This window comes from Ahaetulla prasina, chromosome 1, assembly GCF_028640845.1.
Source record: "Ahaetulla prasina isolate Xishuangbanna chromosome 1, ASM2864084v1, whole genome shotgun sequence".
NCBI classification, from domain to species: domain Eukaryota; kingdom Metazoa; phylum Chordata; class Lepidosauria; order Squamata; family Colubridae; genus Ahaetulla; species Ahaetulla prasina.
Genome location: NC_080539.1, coordinates 169,019,636 through 169,039,287, shown reverse-complemented (window position 1 = coordinate 169,039,287; position 19,652 = coordinate 169,019,636). Strand labels below are relative to the sequence as shown.

At 38.3% G+C, this 19,652-nt stretch overlaps 1 protein-coding gene across 1 annotated transcript in view; it reads right to left on the bottom strand.

Annotated features, from left to right (window-relative positions):
• The window catches only part of PLCB1 (phospholipase C beta 1), a 593,106-nt gene that overhangs the window by 110,581 nt on the left and 462,873 nt on the right, over positions 1-19,652 (bottom strand). The window contains exons 12-18 of the mRNA XM_058181309.1: positions 18,164-18,246; positions 16,208-16,292; positions 12,772-12,949; positions 9,189-9,259; positions 6,831-6,927; positions 2,257-2,341; positions 793-917 (exon numbers count right to left, since the gene is read on the bottom strand). Of these exons, the coding sequence (XP_058037292.1) occupies positions 793-917; positions 2,257-2,341; positions 6,831-6,927; positions 9,189-9,259; positions 12,772-12,949; positions 16,208-16,292; positions 18,164-18,246 (724 nt within the window). The remainder of the gene's footprint in view (positions 1-792; positions 918-2,256; positions 2,342-6,830; positions 6,928-9,188; positions 9,260-12,771; positions 12,950-16,207; positions 16,293-18,163; positions 18,247-19,652) is intronic.

The following is a 19,652-nucleotide window of genomic DNA, read 5'->3' as shown; positions in this document are numbered from 1 at the left end:
AATTTTTTTTAAAAAAAACAACAACACCATTATCCCCTCCATAGAGCTGAAAGAGATTCTATTTAAGTTCTGGTCTAATTTTTATTTAGATGAAAAGGAAGGAGAGACAATGTCACTTGCCTCAGTACATGTTTGGCAGTTGTAATAAAGCAGATGTGAGGCAGTCAGGTGCTAGAAACAAATATCTCTGATAATTAATAATTGCCGACTGTGCTGCCAAACTCATTAAAGCCACGTGTCCCTTTTTAATAAATCAGCTAGTGCTTTCATTTTGATTTCACACCAACTGATCTTCTTTGAAAATACGGATTCTCAGCACCGAACGGGTAATACGGTTCTGAACTGGGTAACTGAAAGGCTTTCCACATTATCATGTCTGAGATTCAGAAGGGAACAGAAACAAATGAACAATCACTTGCTAATATTAATTTTCTACTGCCTACAATCACATGTTTTTCACTGCTCATATTCATAAGCTTATGATGTTTTCTCAGATATATTGCTGGTATTAAAATATGTTCCTCGTTTTAATATCACTATAGAGCTAGGATCAAAAAAATCCATCAAAGAGACATGGAGAATACCAACCCATGTAACGAAATAAATGGTAATCATGCTTTGCTTAAAAAGCTTCTATTAATGCAGATTACTTATTCATGCCAAAGTTTTAAAGCAGCAGTTGGTTTCAGAAGTATGCATGCCACTCTTAGTATCTTTAATTTTTCACAAACTTGGTAATTCATTATCTACTATTCTTCCTTATCAGAAAACATACAGGAACACAGTTCTTACCTACAGTTTGGAAGTTAAGAGCAACCATTTGACAGCCTGCATTCCAGAACAGTTGAGGCATGTAATTTGAGGAATCAACCCGTGTCCCTTTGGGGTAAATTCGGCTCAGCTGCATTTTATTATACCTAAATTGTGAGTGGTTAAGATAAAATACAACTGGAGAAACTACTAGATTAGAAGTTTGCACAACAAATTACTTGTTAATTTTTGAAAGAAATGGTGATGCTAGATTCACCTCTGGCTTTTTCTTATCTATTGCTATTATCATCTTGATAGTTGTATCTGGCCTTAAAATTATAATAAATTTGATCTGATACTAGGGACGGAACTGATTCTGAGAACCTCAATAAAACAGGTTCTGATTTTCAAACTGAGTATGTTTGCTAGGAATTATTGTGGGGAAGAGTAAAAACAAACAAATTCAAACTTCTTTGTTGCTCAAGACCAGCCTATGGATAGCTGAGATAACCAGAACTTCCAGTATACTCATCTATGACATAGTGAGCCTTGTCACTCCGAAGCAACTAGATGAACGGGCACTTCTATAAAGAGGTGCCATCATACATGGCAGTAGAAGAGACTTAAAAATGGCTGCCATTATCATGTAATATTATTGGTTCACAGTCCCACAATGTACTGATTTATAGAATCAGAGGAGCCTCTATGCATTCTGCTTTATATCTATGACAAGTATTTGTGTCAAGCATTTAATGTTTTGGTGCAAATGAGATATTTTGACTCTTCTTTATATAAAATATAACAGCAAGAGAGAAAAAAGAGTGATAGAATCCAAGGACTGATCTTATTTTTTAGACAGATCCTGAAAATAAATCTACAAAATTCAAGATGAATAAATAGATTGAAACATTCCAAAAAAACAACAACCCTATATATTTTAGAACAGAATTGTTGCTCACTTGACCCAAAACATGATAAATGGGGGCAAGAGGAAGAATATAATCTCACTATTGGAAACATGAAAAGGTTCCTCATATTAATGGAGTCTTAAATCTGAAAATGTCAAGTTTGATTGGCAGCCACTCTTCAGTAGTAATTATGTTTCTTATCACCAATTACTGTGGTTGTTTTGATTTTAATTGAAAATGTCATGGAATAGCAATATGTCATCTGATCTACGCTAAATTTTGTCCATGTAGAATCCACTCTGAGGAACTATAGATATATCCACAACATATAATTGGTAAGAACTTAACTAGGAACGTAAACCCCATTCATTTTTGTGTTGCTCTTCTAAGTTTTAATTAAAAAGGATGAATATTTTTTTTGGGGGGGGAACCCCTGATGTATTTATCAACATTACTTTGCTATCCGAGTACTTATATATAAAGTGGTGTCGGGTGCATGTTTCTTCAACCTAAATTAATTTTCAGTAATGGTCCTCAGCAGCCTCTATTCCTCAGGTTTGAAGCTTTTCTAAGATATTTTTCTCAATTTCAAAGATACTCCACAAACTCGACAGGAGATTTTGTGAGCTGTTCAAGTGCTTTGGTTTCCACAAAGGAAGACATTTCAAAACTCTTGTTCCGTTCTGTAATTTAAAAAGAAAAAAAATGTCACCGTTTTTAAAATTAAGATTATGCTTTATGTTGCTCAACATAAATCCATCCATCCAGCATCGCATCAAAGCTTTATCCTGTTCATGATTTAGTTCCCAAAGAGGTGAACTAGAAACCCAGGAATCCCTGTATTGGGAAAAAACATGTAATAGTTTATACTTTGGCAGTAGGGGTCCATACTCTTAAGATATTGAAGACAATAGACAAACCTGTTTGTAGTTTTCAGTACACGTTTTTATCTATCTCCTCACCATTTTACATTGGATGTGTCCGGTTTTTAATAATATGACTGGGGCAAAACTTACAGGCAGCTGTCATCTAGATCTGCAGTACTCAAACCATGTTCCCTGGAGGTCCAGGGTTTCAAAGACTCATCTAGAGGTTCAACACAACTATCTAAGGTCTACAGTGAAGTTATGCGGTCTTTATTCCCTTTTTTATTTCAAAAAAGAATTATCTGTGACAAAGTATTACATAAATATTATTTGCTGCTGCACTGCACTGATTTTGTCACATTGAGAATGGTCCCTCAGGTATCTCAAGTCTGAAGACCACTGACTAGACCAGGAGTCTTCAAACTTTTTAAACAGGGGGCCAATTCATGGTCCCGTAGACTGTTGGATTGGCTCGGTGGGTGTGGCTCGGTGGTCATGTGACTGGGTGAGTGTGGCCAATTTAGCAGTCCATTAAACAATACACACAAATTAAACTTTGTTATGCTCCTGGGGGTGGAAAACAGGCTAGTGAAGGGATGTGGCTGCTGTGTGTGTGTGTGTGTGTGTGTGTGTGTGTGTGTGTATGTGTCTTTCTCTCAGACAGGGAGTCTCCCTTCTCTCTTTCTCTCAACCTCCAGTACCACTCTGCCATCCAAAAATGGGTCCGTTTTTGGCCTCCCAAAGCCTCTGCATGTCCCATTTTTGGCTTCCTCAGCCTCCAGAAGGTGGGTGGGGGCCAGCGGGTAGTTGGGCGATGTGGGTGGGGTAGCCTCATGGTTTCACACGAGCTGGATTACTGGCTTTGGCGGACTGTATGTGGCCTGTGGGCTGTAGTTTGAGGAACCCTGGACTAGACCAATGGTTTGCTTATTTTCAAACCATCTATATACTGTTTAAATAACAGGAAAATCGATGTCATACTAATTATGCAAATGATGCCCATGAAAGTTTAATCACTGGACATTTGGAAAGTAAAATAGGCTGTAGAAAATATTGCTATCAACTGAACTGCAAGAGTTAATTAAAAAAAACCCAGTAGTACTGATTAAAAACTTATAAAATGATCCACTTGACACATTTTAGTTTGCAAGAAATGGTACAAAAAACACAGTACCAAAGGACTAGAACAGATTTATGCTTATTACAGCCCCCTCCTCCCCAAAAGTGCTAATGAATACTAAAAATAGTGAACAATGGCATTTATGTCAAATAATAGATAATGTGAAAACTTTGTAGTCCAGAATTCAATAATACATGGAATAATTTCATATATGAGAATTGATAGATGTATATTTTGTGGGAATACGTTTTTGTTTTACTATTAAAAAGTACAAACCTGGTAAATTTTACAAAACTCCGATTCACGCACACCCTAGCCACTTCGTATCTTGACTACTGCAGCACACTCTACATAGTGCTGCCCTTGAAAAGTATCTGGAAGCTCCAATTGGATAAAAATGCAGCTGCCTACTTGGTTTTGCGCAGAACCAAATGTCCACCTGCCACCTCTCCTGCAGGAGCTGCATTGGCTGCCAATTTTCTTCTGGGTACAATTTCAAGTATCGGTTGTTACCTTTAAAGCCCTACATGACTTGGGACCAAGTTGTCTAAAGCAGGGGTCTCCAACCTTGGTCCCTTTAAGACTTGTGGACTTCAACTCGCAGAGTCCCTCAGCCAGCAAAGCTGGCTGAGGAACTCTGGAAATTGAAGTCCACAAGTTTTAAAGGGACCAAGGTTGGAGACCTCTGGTCTAAAGGATGAGCTCTTCTTGGTCACATCCACATCACAGCAAGGAGCCAAGGAATGTTGCCAGTCCATTCTCCTAAGGAGATACATCTGGTGGGACCCAGAAGATGGACCTTCTCCATGGTGGCTCCCTCCCTTTGGAACATCATCCCCATAGGGGTTAGATTGGCTCCCATTCTGATACTCTCTTGGAAGGCTTGAAGACCTAGTTTTGCCAATGGAGCTGCAGTACCCAAAGTGGGTTGAAGCCCATCAAATAGTTTGTTTGATTGATTGTTGTCATGGCGGGGGGGTTAGAGTTATTGTTTTTACTGTTTATCAGATTTCGGTTTTTTGTAAGTCATCCAGAGTCACTGAGAGTGAGTGGACGGCCATCTAAACTCTCTAAATAAATAAATAAAACAAACAATAAAGGTAATATAAGGCAGACTGTCATACTGATTAAAACTACAAAGTGCCATTTCAGACAAGAGTGTTAGGGGCACAATAACATAAAACAGGGAAAAAAATGGGGGTGGGTGAAGCTTGCCTTTATGCTTTCCCTTGCAACTGCTACACTTTCATTTTGGGATTACAATATTCTAATAGCAACCACTGGGAAAATAGTTTTTTAAAAAAGCAGAGGGGAGGAGAGGATCACTAAAACAACCTGCAGAGAGAGGAATTACACCAGATTTACTTCAAAAAATGTTCAAGGAATTCAGCAATAAGTTAGCTAACTCACTTGATATTAAATTGATGGCTTTTGAAAAAAGAATGGGTCAAAGAATGTAAAGATGAAAGAGTGGACAAAGGTAGAAGTTAAGTAGATGGAAAGCTGTTTAAAACAAAGTGTCGGGAGAACAAATTAATGATAAAGTGGAAATTCTGGAGAATAAGAAGTTGTAAACAGTAATCTCTTTCCAAGAGAACTAGATAATTTGGCTTTAATAGAATTAAGAGAGAAGAAACTTTCTTTGAGATTTAGAGCAATCCCAGGGGATTCTGATGAAGATATTAGAGAAAAGTTAATTAAAGCTTTAGCGAAACCCCCTTGAACTTTTAGTGTAAAATAGAACAAAATGAATTTATGATCTTGATGATTACATAGGATAGATTATAGAAAGAAAAGAATCGTGTTGTAACCTTAGAATCAATTTATAATTGTACTTATAACTGCTGTAAAGAAGATTGGAAGCCACTTCATATTTTATGCGTGTTTCTTTTCCTTTTCCCCCCCTTTTTTCCGTTTCTTGCCCTTTTAGCTTTTTTCTGATTTCTTTATTTTTCTTTTCTTCTACTTACATTTATTTATTAAGAAAATGTATATGGCCAACCAACTCACTCTCAGTGACCCCAGGCAATATATAACGATAAAACCCCAGTGCAAAACCAGTATTACTTTTATTCATTTTTCTTTTTAAAAGAAAAAGAATTTAAAAAGAAGTAAGTTTGCTAGTAAAATATTATAGATGATAGAGATAAAGAATCGGCATAAGCACTTATACCAGCCTTCTTCAATTTTCTGCTTTTCATATATAAGGGTGTCATAATTACCCCAAATTCCCATCCAGTATGAAATACCCACATGAAACTTTTACATACATGCATTTATTCAATGATCTTCCAAAGCAAATAATGTGTCCAGAGTCTTAATAGTCATCATTCCCATCCATCACCAATAATAAATTCAGTCAAGTGTAAATGTATTTTGAGAAAGCAAACAGAACATAGTGTAAATATCACAGGCTGCCTAACAGAAAGAGTCCTGGAAGCCGTAATTCTTATCAGCAGTGCGCACTGCAATTCAGAGGATGCAGACTTCCTGAAAAAGTAACAGCGGAAGACACAGTTCTCTGCTTTATCAAATGAAATGAAACAGGACATGGTCTCAAACAGTGTTCTGCTCTAAGTAAGAAAATGTAATAATGTGTTTTCCCAGCAAGGTGGTTTTAGAAATAACCAGCTGGAAATCTTAAGTATGGACCATTTTTCTTAATGAGTGATCCAAAAATAAGAAAAACAATTTAATGTGTACATTCTAGTCCTGTGTTATGCCTATAATCGAAAATATTTTGCAGAAAATAAAAGCAAACCAAATCAAACCAAAACTAAAATATTTAATACTTCCTTCCTGGCATTGTGGCATAACACGACACTACCATAGTACCACTTTTTAAAAATACTTGGAACATAAACCCACCTTGCATGTTTTCCTCCTGAGAGGAAGCGAGTTTCCGTTCCTATTTACACTGTTCATTTGTAAGTGAAAGCATTCCTTAAGAAGTTGCCAGAAGATTTCACAGCTGTCTTCTAGAAAAATCTGAAACCTTCACTCTTCATAGAGGAACTGCCAAAACATCTCCATATAACTTGAAAACTAAGCTGCTATTAACCAACAGTTGGCCCTATATAACTTGTCAGTTTACTACTGTGTCTTGGAAATGGGAAAAAAGTTTGATGATACAAGCTACACCCAACCTACACTAAATGGTAAGAAGTGAATAATCCACATACTTACTGTTAGATGTCTCAAATGACTCAAACTTTACAGGCTGTATATAATTGACTAAGTTTGACATTTCTTCAGTAGCCATGGCCTCACTTCCAGCTGTTCCCTAGAATACAGTTAAACTAAAATTAATACCAGAATGCTTTTCAATGAGAAGGTTGAATGAGCTTCTAGAGGAGGGAACAGTTCTGCTCATCTCTTTTAAATGTTTCCATACCTCAAAGGCAGAGAAACATATTTAAATCCTAGAAATATGAAATTTGAAATAAATACATCATCTAAAATATGATGTAGAAGTACACATAAGCCAACCATTGGCACATGGTGACACAGTGGTTAGAATGCAGTACTGCAGACTACTTCTGTTGACTATCAGTTACCAGCAGTTTGGCAGTTCAAATCTCACAGGCTCATGGTTGACTCAGCCTTCCATCCTTCCGAGGTCGGTAAAATGAGGACCCAGATTTTGCGGGACAATATGCTGACTCTGTAAACTGCTTAGAGAGGGCTGTAAAGCACTGTGAAGCAGTATATAAATCTAAGTGCTATTGCTATTTTACTTACTCAGCTTTGTGGAGTTAATTCAGTTCCCTAAGCCAGGGTTCCTCAACCTGTGGCCCGCAGTCTTTTCATAACTGGGTCATGTAAGTGGCCAGCTGGGACGCGCACTTGTGTGCATGCACAGCCCCACTCATGCGAGCATAGTGGGGGTTTGCGGCCCCACTCGCACAAGTGTCATGGGCACTCGGAGCCTCATGCGAGTATCCTGGGCACATGCGACCAGGGGTGAAATGTTTCCGGTTTTGACCGGATCTAGTGATCCGGTAGCGAGCACGAGCAACAGGTGCTCACAGATGCACATGCATCTCCCACAAAATGATCCCCTCTTTCCCCATTCCCACCCCCCACCCTCAGCCACCAACCCGGAAAGGATGGAGAACTCTGCCTTAAGCAATATAACAGAGTATATATGGAGCAGCATCCGTACATACATCAACATCTGCTCTCACTAAGGACTGAGCATGCTATTTGCAAAATAAAGAGCCTACAGAAGTTATTTACAAATGGTTGCTGATCATACTAAATTAGACAGGGAGACATGGAATAAAGAATTGGAATGTCTGGTTCGTGAGTGTCAACAGGAAGCCTTTTTGGTACCCATCTTTTCCATTACTTTAGATTTAAACAAGTATTCATAAAAGTATGTGTATTATCAGACTCTTATACAGTATGCCTATTTTAAAGAAGAAATGAACAGCTTTAACTGGATATGGTCCATATGATCTGATTGTTATAGACAGAAATTATTTCATATTTGAGTCTTCGAAGACTAAATTTCCTATTTCTTAAAGACATATTTTCAGAGCTTGGAAATTAATGGATGGATGATAGCAATGGATCCTGCATATTGTTATGGTAAAGGTAAAGGAGTCCCTGAAGATTTTACCTCACTAGTCATCAGCCATAGGGGGTGGTGCTCATCTCGGTTTCAAGGATATTAAGCTAGCTCTGTCCAAAGACATTTCCATGGTCATATGGCCAGCATGACATCACAAAGCACCGTTATATTTCCACTGTAGTATCTATTTATCTACTTGCATTTTCATGCTTTTGAATTGCTCATTTGGCAGAAGCTGGAATGAGGACGGGAGTTCACCCCACCATGTAGCGCTCAGGTCTCAAACCTGGGCTGCTGGCTTTCAAACTCACAAGCCCAGCACCTTAACCTTAACCACTGAGCCACCACACCATCCGTTACAGTAATTTCTTTATTATGGTCACAAAGAAATTACTGGCCAGAAGGAGATTCATTTACCAACAGCTAGAAAATGATCTGAAGGACCTCCCCTTGCTTTGTACTTTTGAACAAGCGCGTGTCCGACAACATTTCAGCTACAGTTTTACCTTTCTTGTTTACTACTAAGTGAACTAACTTATATATAAATATTGTAATTCCATAACATTATGCTTATGCATGTATCAGGGTAATTTATTTCTCTCTCTCTCTCTCTCCCTCCATTTTTGTCTCTCTCAAAAGACGGCGATCAAGACAAAGAGTAAGTTAATGGGTATTTTCATCTTACTGGAGCCAGACTTTTTCTATATATAAATAAGGCACAGGAGAACGAGGTGTGGAGATGCCAGAAAGCAGAGGGCTAAATACGCCTCAAGTAATTTCACCTAAAACTGGAAATCTGTTCCATACGTTTTGGACCAGCAGTAAAAAAAAAATACGTCTTACGGCTGGGCTTTGGTTCTTACTATCCACAAGATGGCAGTAGAATACTGACTCATGTGGAGAATTATATAGACGTATTTCCAAGTCATACCAGGATAATTTATACTTCAAAATTATTCATTCCTTACTTCATCCATTGATGATTTTTTGCAGTCATCATCATAGTCATCATCATCGTCACTCTCTATCTCTGCTTCACCTGCAATATTTTAATTGGCAAGGATAAATCTTAATGGGAACATCAACCAATATTCACACATATTTTATAAACGTACCTTTGCTTGAAAGCAAGTGCATTATTACAAAACCTACTGCACAGATGTTTTCCTCCCAAATTATTTATGAGGCAAATAACCAAAACACTGCCTTCTATGACTAAAGCAAGCAAGCAAGCAAACAAAAAACCCCAACCCCAGCTTTATGCCCCTACATGCACATTTTTATTTTTTTATATTATGGAGATCATTAGCTAAGGTTTTATTTTCCATTGAGGATTGAAAAGGTTCTTCACTTCTGTCTGAGATGTAAATACAAAGACTGTTTCCATTATTCATAGCTTTACCAGATTCATGTACAAACACATACACACATATGCAATATATACAGACACAGTATTATCCAACACACCCTAAAATTGACTTCAGCCTCTGCTCGTTCACAGAGATGTCTTCAATCAGCCATGACATATAGTGGAAGTTGGTCTAACAGTAAATCTCTTAGTGACACTGTTAGCTTTTTTTAAAGGTGCCCTTATAATATGGCACAAGACCAGGCTATAACAGCTACATCTTGCCACAGTTAATGTCTCAGGAAGGCCTGCTAAAAGTCCCTTTTTCTGCATGAGGTTTCTGGGCCTTGGGTTGATGATATGACCTCTTTTAATGCTTTTATTTTTAATGCTGGTCTGTGACTATAATAAAAATAGATTGAACTCTTGGTAGCAGTTTCTGTATTTTCAGAATAAAAAAGTCAAATGGCATCCTCCCCTTTTGTATTCAGGAAGATTTTATTTACCATATTTACTTATTCATTCACTCATTTGGCTGATCAGCCGTTCATTCAATTTCAATAGCTATCCAGCCTCAATCCTATTGACTGTGGATGGCAAACAATATCATAATAATTTAAGCATAAAAACCTACAATGAAAATATTCCTTCTTCAACAAGCTTTCAGGTCTAGCCGACTGACTTGTGCACATTTCTCCTATATTTTTTAACTGGCTGTTATTTTACTTTTGTATCATTTCTTGACTGTTCCATTTTGTTGAACAGTATTCAGAGTGAACAAATATGGCATATAAACAAACAAACAATATTTTCAAAATAGTCAACAATTAGTAGTGATAAAATGACAATACACCCATGCACACATAGCCCGCCCCCTAAAATGCTGAAAGAGGAGGGTAAATCAAGAGTGATATGGAAGTGAAAATACTGCCTCCGTTCATTTCTGGAATTCAGACATTATGGGGGAGGGATGCATGCTCTAGCTGATAGATCCAAGGTCTGCCCATCACTGGTATTCCTTTCTCTGTCCCCATCTCCCTTTACAAATCTGAGAGTCATGGAAACATGTTGGTGTGGAATCAATTACGAAAACCATAAAAGTTCTTTAATTGACTTCAAAGTCTGGGAGGCAGTGGAAAGAATTTGTGCAGCTCAAGGCCAAAACTTTCTGAAATAAAACTGTATAGTTCTTCCCAATTCTCCTTCAGATAGACTCAACAGATTTATATCGAAAAGTTGCAGTGCATAGATTTCAGAAGAAATAATAAATACCACCCAACATTGATCGCTTTCCTGATCAATGTTATCAAAAGCTATTGTTTTATTTAGCAAACTCCTTGAGATACATGACTGATGCACAGGTCTTAGTTATGTGTGAGTACTTGAATAGTAGTAGGCTTAAAGAGCCTGGTTGTTACTATACTTTACTTCTTCTTTTATTTGAAAGGTAGGATGGGGTGGGATAGGAGTAGGAATAGGGATGGACAGTGCTGTTAATATAACAGTAACTTTACAACTATCATCTGGACTTGGAGATTAAGGCTCTGTCCAGATGTCATCCCTTTATCCTGATCACCACTTGATCTATTCAATTAGTACAACAATTGAATAGGACTATGCAAAGTGCTTTTACATTGAAACAGATCATTGATCTCCTCAGTCTATTATTGTGGTGAACCCACAACATCTGACATTCAAAGCATTTTTTAAGTTAAAGTTAAGTTAAGTTAAGTTAAAAGTAAAGCAGCTGGGATAAAATGATTTCTGACTTTGCAACTGTGTGCACTCCCACAGAAACACTTCATTTCAAATCAGGTGAAATGATAATGGAACAGAAGGAAAAGCTTAGCTTAAGTTCCGTCTTTTGTTATAACTGCATTCCTAAACTGATTATTGTTATAATGCTGCTGAATGGGTGCTATGGTATCTGCAACTATATACCTTCCAAGGAATCTGTTTCTCAGCAGAGATAAAGGGGTGATCAGGATAAAGGGATGACATCAAATATCTGTGATCACATCTTTTGTTTATTTTTAAAATTCACACATCTTACATTCTAAGTATAATAGTTCTGTTCAATGGGGGAGGGAGTAAAATAAAAACCAAAACCAACATCTTTCTTTGTCTGATGAAATGAGAATGCAGTGAAGCAAGAAAGAAACCAAATTAATGGTCGAAAATGTTCCAAAATAATTTATTTTTATTTATTTATTTTATTTATTTATTTTGTCACATAGTATATATAAGCATAAGCATGAAATAACTATACAATATATAAGCATATAAGCATAACTATATTAATTGGATATAATGAAAGGAAACAATAGGACAGGAATGGTAGGCACTCTTGTGCTCTTATGCACAAGATAGTGCATAATAATAATGATAGTGAAGCAAAAGGAAATAGAATAGAATAGAATAGAATAGAATTTTATTGGCCAAGTGTGATTGGACACAATAAATGGTATTTATTTTTCTGAACAGCTGAGGTGTATGGCCATGTCTCTTGGCATAGAAGACTTCATAAACCGAAACAGGGACTGTTCTGCTACTATAAGGAAGCAGCTCCTAGAGTTGATATTAAAAGCTGATTTTTTTTTTAAACAAGCTTCTGAATGGATGCTAACAAGTGAGAACTTGAGAGCAATACTGATACGTATGACATAAAAAGAAGGATGCTGCTGTCATGGAAACAGACTGCAGGGAGTCAGACACATTGGCATAAGGCTGGCAGGAATCATGAGACTTGCATCGTACCCTCTCTGGACTACGCTCAGCCTAAATTGTGGGCAATAGCTACAGTTGGCACTGCCTATGTTTCACCTGGTATCTAGGACTCTGACTTCTTCCTCTTGAAAAGCAAATTTGCTAGCCCACTCAAACATGAAGACTATTCAAACTATGTCTAATTTATAAACAAAATTGTTTTCTAGATATAATATTAAAGTACAAAGTAGATTCATGATATCTCTTTCAAGTTCTTAAACGCAATGACAGCAAAGTGGGAGCCTAGGAGCTTCCCGCCCTCTCTGCATTGGGATGAGCACTTCCCTAAGAGGATTTTAGATTAAATAGCAGGGCACTTGCTTTGCCTACAGAAAGTCCTTAATTCAATCCTGGGAATCTCTACAAGGCTGCTTGTTAGTATTTATGATATTAAGCAGATGAATTGATGGCTGGGCTTTAAAACAAGAAGCATTTACCTGCTCCGGGTGAAGAGGGTTCAAAGCCACTGGATGCATCACTGCAAGCATTTGAAGCTTGTTCTGAAAGCTTCTTCTTCGTGCTGCCATCCACAGACTTATGGGACTTCTTTTTGTTCTTCACCAGAATTTTGTACATCAGGTCTGCTGGGCTAGGAAGTGGAATTCCACGTTCGAGCTGATCAGAAAGAGATAAGGGTAGCGAAGAAACCTCTTTGAGAAGTATTTACTTTTAATTTTCCTGTCTTTTAACAGAAAAAAATTATTTAAACAAGGCCTATCCTCATATACTTGAATTAACTATTTAAGATTATTTTTCTCTTTTAATGGCTGCCTTAGTATGCTTCCATAGACAGATTTATTTATTTATTTATTTTTCATATTTCTATACCGCCCTTCTCCAAAGACTCAGGGCGGTTTACAGCTAAGGTAAAATACACACATCGCATACATTAAAAACAATTTAAAAAAACTAATTCAAATAGGCCAATAAATTTAAAACTCCAAAATGAGATTATTAAATAAACCCTTATAAAAACCACCCATATTAAAATTGCAATTTGGCCAACCCTGCCCGATGAAATAAGAAAGTCTTGAGCTCGCGCTTAAAGGTCCGGAGGTCATGGAGTTGGCGTAGCCCCAAAGGTAGCTCATTCCACAGGGCAGGAGCCCCCACTGAGAAGGCCCTCCCCCTGGGGGCCGCCAGCCGACATTGTTTGGCTGACAGCACCCTGAGGAGGCCCTCCCTGTTAGAGCACACAGGTCGATGGGAGGCTGTTTGTGGCAGTAGGTGGTCCTGTAAATATCCCGGTCCCAAGCCATGGAGCGCTTTAAAGGTGATAACCAACACCTTGAATTGCACCCGGAAGACCACTGGTAACCAGTGCAGCTTGCGCAGGAGAGGTGTTATATGGGAGCTACGAGACGCTCCCTCTATCCCCCGCGCAGCCACATTCTGGACCAGTTGAAGCCTCCAGGTGCTCTTCAAGGGGAGCCCCATGTAGAGAGCATTGCAGTAGTCCAGGCGGGAGGTAACGAGGGCATGAGTGACCGTGCATAAAGAGTCCCGGTCCAGGAAGGCGAATCAGGCGAACCTGATAAAAAGCTCCCCTGGCGACGGCCGTCAAATGCTCTTCTAACAACAGCCGTACGTCCAGGAGAACGCCCAAGTTGCGCACCATCTCCCTGGGGGCCAATGACTCACCATTCACAGTCAGCGATGGAACTAGCTGACTGTACCGGGACGCTGGTATTCAAAGCCACTCAGTCTTGGATGGGTTGAGTCGGAGTCTGTTCCTCCCCATCCAGATCCTAATCTCAATAAATGTTTGCTGGCTGCTACATTTCCTTCTACTGCAACATACTATACATTTGTTCTACACACATACAATAATACTATATGCCTTCCACAGCATTAGCAGTGATACTTTTCCATCTTTAATTCTGTTAGAAAGTACTGTATTTGAACCTCTTAATGGCAGCAAATATTCACTGAATCTTTGCATGGGATACCGTTATTATCACTCTTTTTCAATAAACGACCTTAACCTTAAAAATGTAATATCAACATACAAAATGTGTGCTGTGTTATATGGATTCCGCTATAAAATATAATAGTCCCACAGTCAATGATGATTCCAAAGAAAAAGCTTTAGCTTTTTAATTTCCTTTTCTTGGTGTCTGTAAAACACATCTCATAAGCATGCGGTACTGCTTTTATCCATGTCTATGCTATTTCTCTCCTGGGACAAAAGACAATTTAACCTGTTTTTCTGTCTGTGGTCACTTTATGTTTCTAATGATTTTTTTTCATGTCTTCAGGTGGTGCTCTGTATCATAAGTGAAAGAAAATCCCTGGTAATGCATCTTGCTAATGTAGGATAATGCATGTACATAAGTACAGAACAGGATTTTTAAATTACATAGTAGTATTTCCTGCTATCAGATAATTTTAAAGAGGGACTAAACAGGTGCATAGAAGATAGGGCTACCTAAAGCTTACTAGTCCTAGTGGCTGTTTCTCATCTTCATATCACAGTCAACATACCACGGATATCAGCTATGAAATAACCGGGGAGGAAGTCTATTCCCTCTCTATCAATAAATCTATCAATTACGTTTGTGAAGGGAAATGGATGATCACTTTGTGTAAACAGAATGCAAGGTTGGATGACTGTTAGCCTGATCTAGCAGGGCCATTCTTAATATTATCAGCTGTCTCATCGTTACCGTACTACGAATATTTGAGCAGCAAGAATAAGACTGGATTCCATAAATCTTAAATGACTACACAGCACAAGATCCCTTTTATGTGTGAGATATCTCTAACAATTCACTTGTGAATGGGGCAAAATGACTGTTTAGCAAAGGGAGATCTGGAGGAACCCACATCACCAGGATATACTAGGTATGTATGTTTTTTTAAAACCATTAGTATCCTACTAAATACCACTTGCTGTTGTTATACCTCTCTGGCTTTATGTGTTTGATTCCACCTGGGACACAAAACTACTCAACCACCGAAAAACAATTTAAATTACATCAAAGCCTTTTTGCTGGAGCAGCTTACAAAGAAGATTATAGTCTTTGTTAAGCTTTCACATGTAGACTTGGTATGGATAGAATAAAGTTAAGAGACTGCTTAGGAATGAATTCAAATCCTCAAAACAAAAGCAAAAAATCCTCCTTACAGTTTTGATACAATTCTTGTGCTGTTCAACCCAAATAAATAATATTTTGGAAAATGAACTCTACTTTACAGCAAAGTAAAACAACTAAAAAAAGATTCCATTTTTAAGTCCTGTTACATTTTTTTCTTGTGAAAGTATACATTATACAAGAGGGATATGTGCTTCAAATATATTTCAAAGATATATGCCCTTCAACTCTCAATTAGGTAAAGGTAAAGGTCCCCCTCGCACATACGTGGTAGTCGTTGCCGACTCTAGGTGGCTGTGCTCATCTCCGTTTCAAAGCCGAAGAGCCAATGCTGTCCGAAGACGTCTCCGTGGTCATGTGGCCGGCATGACTCAACGCCAAAAGCGCACGGAACGCTGTTACCTTCCCACCAAAGGTGGTCTCTATTTTTTCTACTTGCATTTTTATGTGCTTTCGAAACTGCTAGGTTGGCAGAAGCTGGGACAAGTAACGGGAGCTCACCCCGTTACACAGCAGCACTAGGGATTTGAACTGCTGAGCTGCCGACCTTTCGATCGACAAGCTCAATGTCCTAGACCCTGAGCCACCGTGTCCCTTATTGACTCTCAATTACCCAAAAATAAATAAATAAATAAAACAAACCAGACGTTCCCCATAAATAAAGGAATTCATTAAGTTGGAAGATAGGAAGGAACCACAGAAACTTAAACTTCCACATCAAATATTACTTGATATAGTCAAATAGTCAACAAAGCTAAATAAATAAAAAGGTACTTACTGGGTATTTTTCTAGTGGTTCCATCAGCAAACCATCTCCAAATATTAACCTGCAATATTCTGCCATTTTTGCCTGCTGTTTAGGGCTAAAAGTGGAAGAAATTGTGAAATTAAATAAGGGCTTTTTTATAATGCTAGAAATGGAGGATATAATACCCTCTAACTAGATGAAGAGGTGTAATTTTCCGATCCTACCATCTTAAAATGTACTCGGTGATCTAAAGTCATTAGGCTATTAATTTGACTTCAACAACAGCTTTCTGGCCACATTTTTACATTAATCAGCATAACAAAGGTTCTCATTTGTAGTCTGTCATTAATAGTAATAAAAGGAAAAAAAAGAACTTGCCTCATATACATACAAGAAACAACATGCTTAAGAGAATACAGAAAATTATTTTCACATCTACATATTCTTAAAAATATTTATATTGATCTACAATAGAAGAGAATATGTATAACTTGGGTTTGAACTGCTGAGTCCTTTGAGCTCTCTAAGCTTGGTTGTCTGCTTGTAGACATTTCATTACCCAGCTAAGTAACATTGTCAGTGCAAGTGAGTATGCACTTTGTTCTATCCTTTCTCCTTTAGCCCCAAACTCATTCACACATTAAGATCCATTTCCTTTTGCTGTAGATGTGAGCCATGTCCTTCCTCCTTTCCTTTCCTTTCCTTTCCTTTCCTTTCCTTTCCTTTCCTTTCCTTTCCCCCTCCCCCCTCCCCTAAATTCTTGTCCGTTTCCCCATTTATTTTCCTTGTAGAAAGCTTGCAGGGAGAAAATCATCAGAAGTTAAGTAGCTGCTGCTAGGTGTGGGAGAGAACAAAAGTGTGTGTGTATGTGTGTGTGTGTGTGTGTGTGTGTGTGGTGGGTCAGGAATAGGAAATGAGTGAGTGGTAATTGCACGGGTTGGGAAGGTTGTGCATCAAAGATACCACATGAGCAGAGAGAGCGCAAGGGTGGGTGGTATAGGTTGAAAAGGCTTCCCTTTCCCTTCCTTTTCTTTCTCTTTCCTTCTCAACAGGCAGGGAAATGGATGCTGCTGCACTGGGAAGGAAGCGAGGGATTGTGAAAGTGGCTGGGAAATTGTCACAGAGCTTTAAAAATGAAGATCATGTGGCTGCAGTGGCTGTGCAGTCTGCAGTGACTGATTATGGCAGTGACTGGTTATTGCTGCACAGTCACTGCACAGCAATAACCAGCAGCACTAAAGCAAGCAAACCATAGATTCTGGATTTTGGACATAAGTTAGTTGTAAGTTACTTCATATGAGGCACTGTGGTTCAAAACTTGTTGCCCTATCATGCACCATTTTACCCAGTTAAGGGTCATAGTTTTAATAATGTATAGATTATAGAAACCCCAAAAGCTCTGGGAAAAAAAATAACTTAGTTTGACTGGAGTATGCTGCAAGTGGTCCCTTCACAAGTAAATGCCTGGGGAGGACAAGAAACGTTCATGCAAAAGAGCTACACTTAAATTTAACACACTTTTTTTTTAACCTGTAGCAAAAATCTACAACAATCAAATATTATTGATGCATCTTATCTACTGCAATCTGCTAGAAGATGGCATTGTATTCAATTGCCAGCACTGGAAAACCAGATTCTTCCTTTCCCCTTTGGCATAATAGATTCCCCCCATCCCCAATATATTAAGTCATTTAATAGTGCACTTTATATGCCACTCAGTTCCGAAATGATTCTAAGTATCTTACAAATAGTACAAGGTAGAAAGAATTAAATGTGGGTGGGGGGAAGTAAAAACCATACCAGCAATTGACATGCAGGGAAATTGTATTAGCAGCAACCTACTGTAGGGAGGAACTCCCTAAAGTCTTTTTTAGACCAGGGGAGAAAGTAAAAGAAACTTCTGCTTCATAATTAGAAATCTTCCATATTGGAAATTGGACAACACTGACTAAAAACGTTATTTAGACAAAAATCTAAATTACTTACGAATCCACATGATTCTCAAAAGAGAGGAGTATAGGAAAAGGAGATGTCTTAAATGCACATTCAGCAATAGCTTCTATAACTTCCTAGAAAGGAAAAAAACAACAAAGAACACATTTTCCCTTGAGAAAAGAAATTATTTAACACGCAAACATAAAGTGGTTTTGACAGTTCCACTGACCCACGCTCAGGATTTTATAATTCTTAAAAGAACAAGGCAGTCCCAGCACCATTAAGTTTGTCTCTGTTGTGACTGGCCTTCTAATCTTGAAGCCCAGTAAAAATGTGCATCCACAGGGCTCACAACAGTATTCCTAAAGCTTCACTTTTAAGAGATTTTTGCGTAATAAAATAGTTTTGTACTGCCAGGTAACATTTATTGTATTTGAAAGGAAGATTTCTTTTCTGCACCATTGAATTGCTACTCTTTAGACTTACGTCTGAGTTTCATAAATCCTCGAGTATCTGACAGAACAAAAGAAAAGAAAAGAAAAATAATGCGTGTTAAACTGTAATTTGTTTCATTTTGGGTTAGCATGCTGTATAAACCCAGATACTATAGTTGGTAGAATATGTATGAATCTACTTAGTGGTGTACTCAGTGTGCCAGAACATAAATCTGGTGTAGTACGAAACCCCCAGCAGCTGATCCAAAAGAAAGTCAAGATGCTTTTTAGGATACTTCTATCCAGGGGTGAAATGCTCCTAGATCAGACCGGATCGCATGATCCGGTAGCGATTGTGGCTGGTAGTTCGGCGATCCGGTAGCGATGGCAGAGCAAAGCTCCGCCCACCCACCTGGGTGACATTACTTCCTGGTTTTAACCAGGAAGTAATGTGTTTTTTACCTTCTGCACATGCGCAGGTCTGCGTGTGCATGTGACGCATATATGCGCATGAACAGCACATGCACTTCCAAACTGGTAAGGAAGGTAAGTAGATTTCACCCCTGCTTCTACCCCTGATTAGTATCTGTTTATTCCAACCTGAAGCCATTCTTCTCACCTACCGCAGCCAGAAACATGCTTGAAAAATTTATAGGTTGGAATGGGTCATGTTAATCTGACTTAACCTCACACAGTGATTTTACTTAACTTGTTGTCTGATGCTTAAAGACTTGAGGGGGGGAATGTATGGGAAGGCTTTTCAATTTCTAAGAAACCTCCCTGTCCTGCCCCCTCCTTCCATGGATTTACTTCCTGAGGGAACAAATAGAATGTGTGAAAAACCAGTAGGATTTAGCTGAAATGGAAATTGCTTCTCTACAAGCTGATTTAAGCCAAGGGTTGCCTTCTCTCCTTACCAATTTACTTGCCTGTGGGTTTTTATTTTTTAATACTTCATCTAAGTGGGAAGTGCTTAAAACTATTCATATAAAAAACTGCTTCCCACGGAGTATCTTAATGTAAGACCGGGGACAGACTGTGCAGCTTGATATAAAGTTACTGGACTATTGATATATTCATTGAAGCACTGAAGTATAATTTTATTA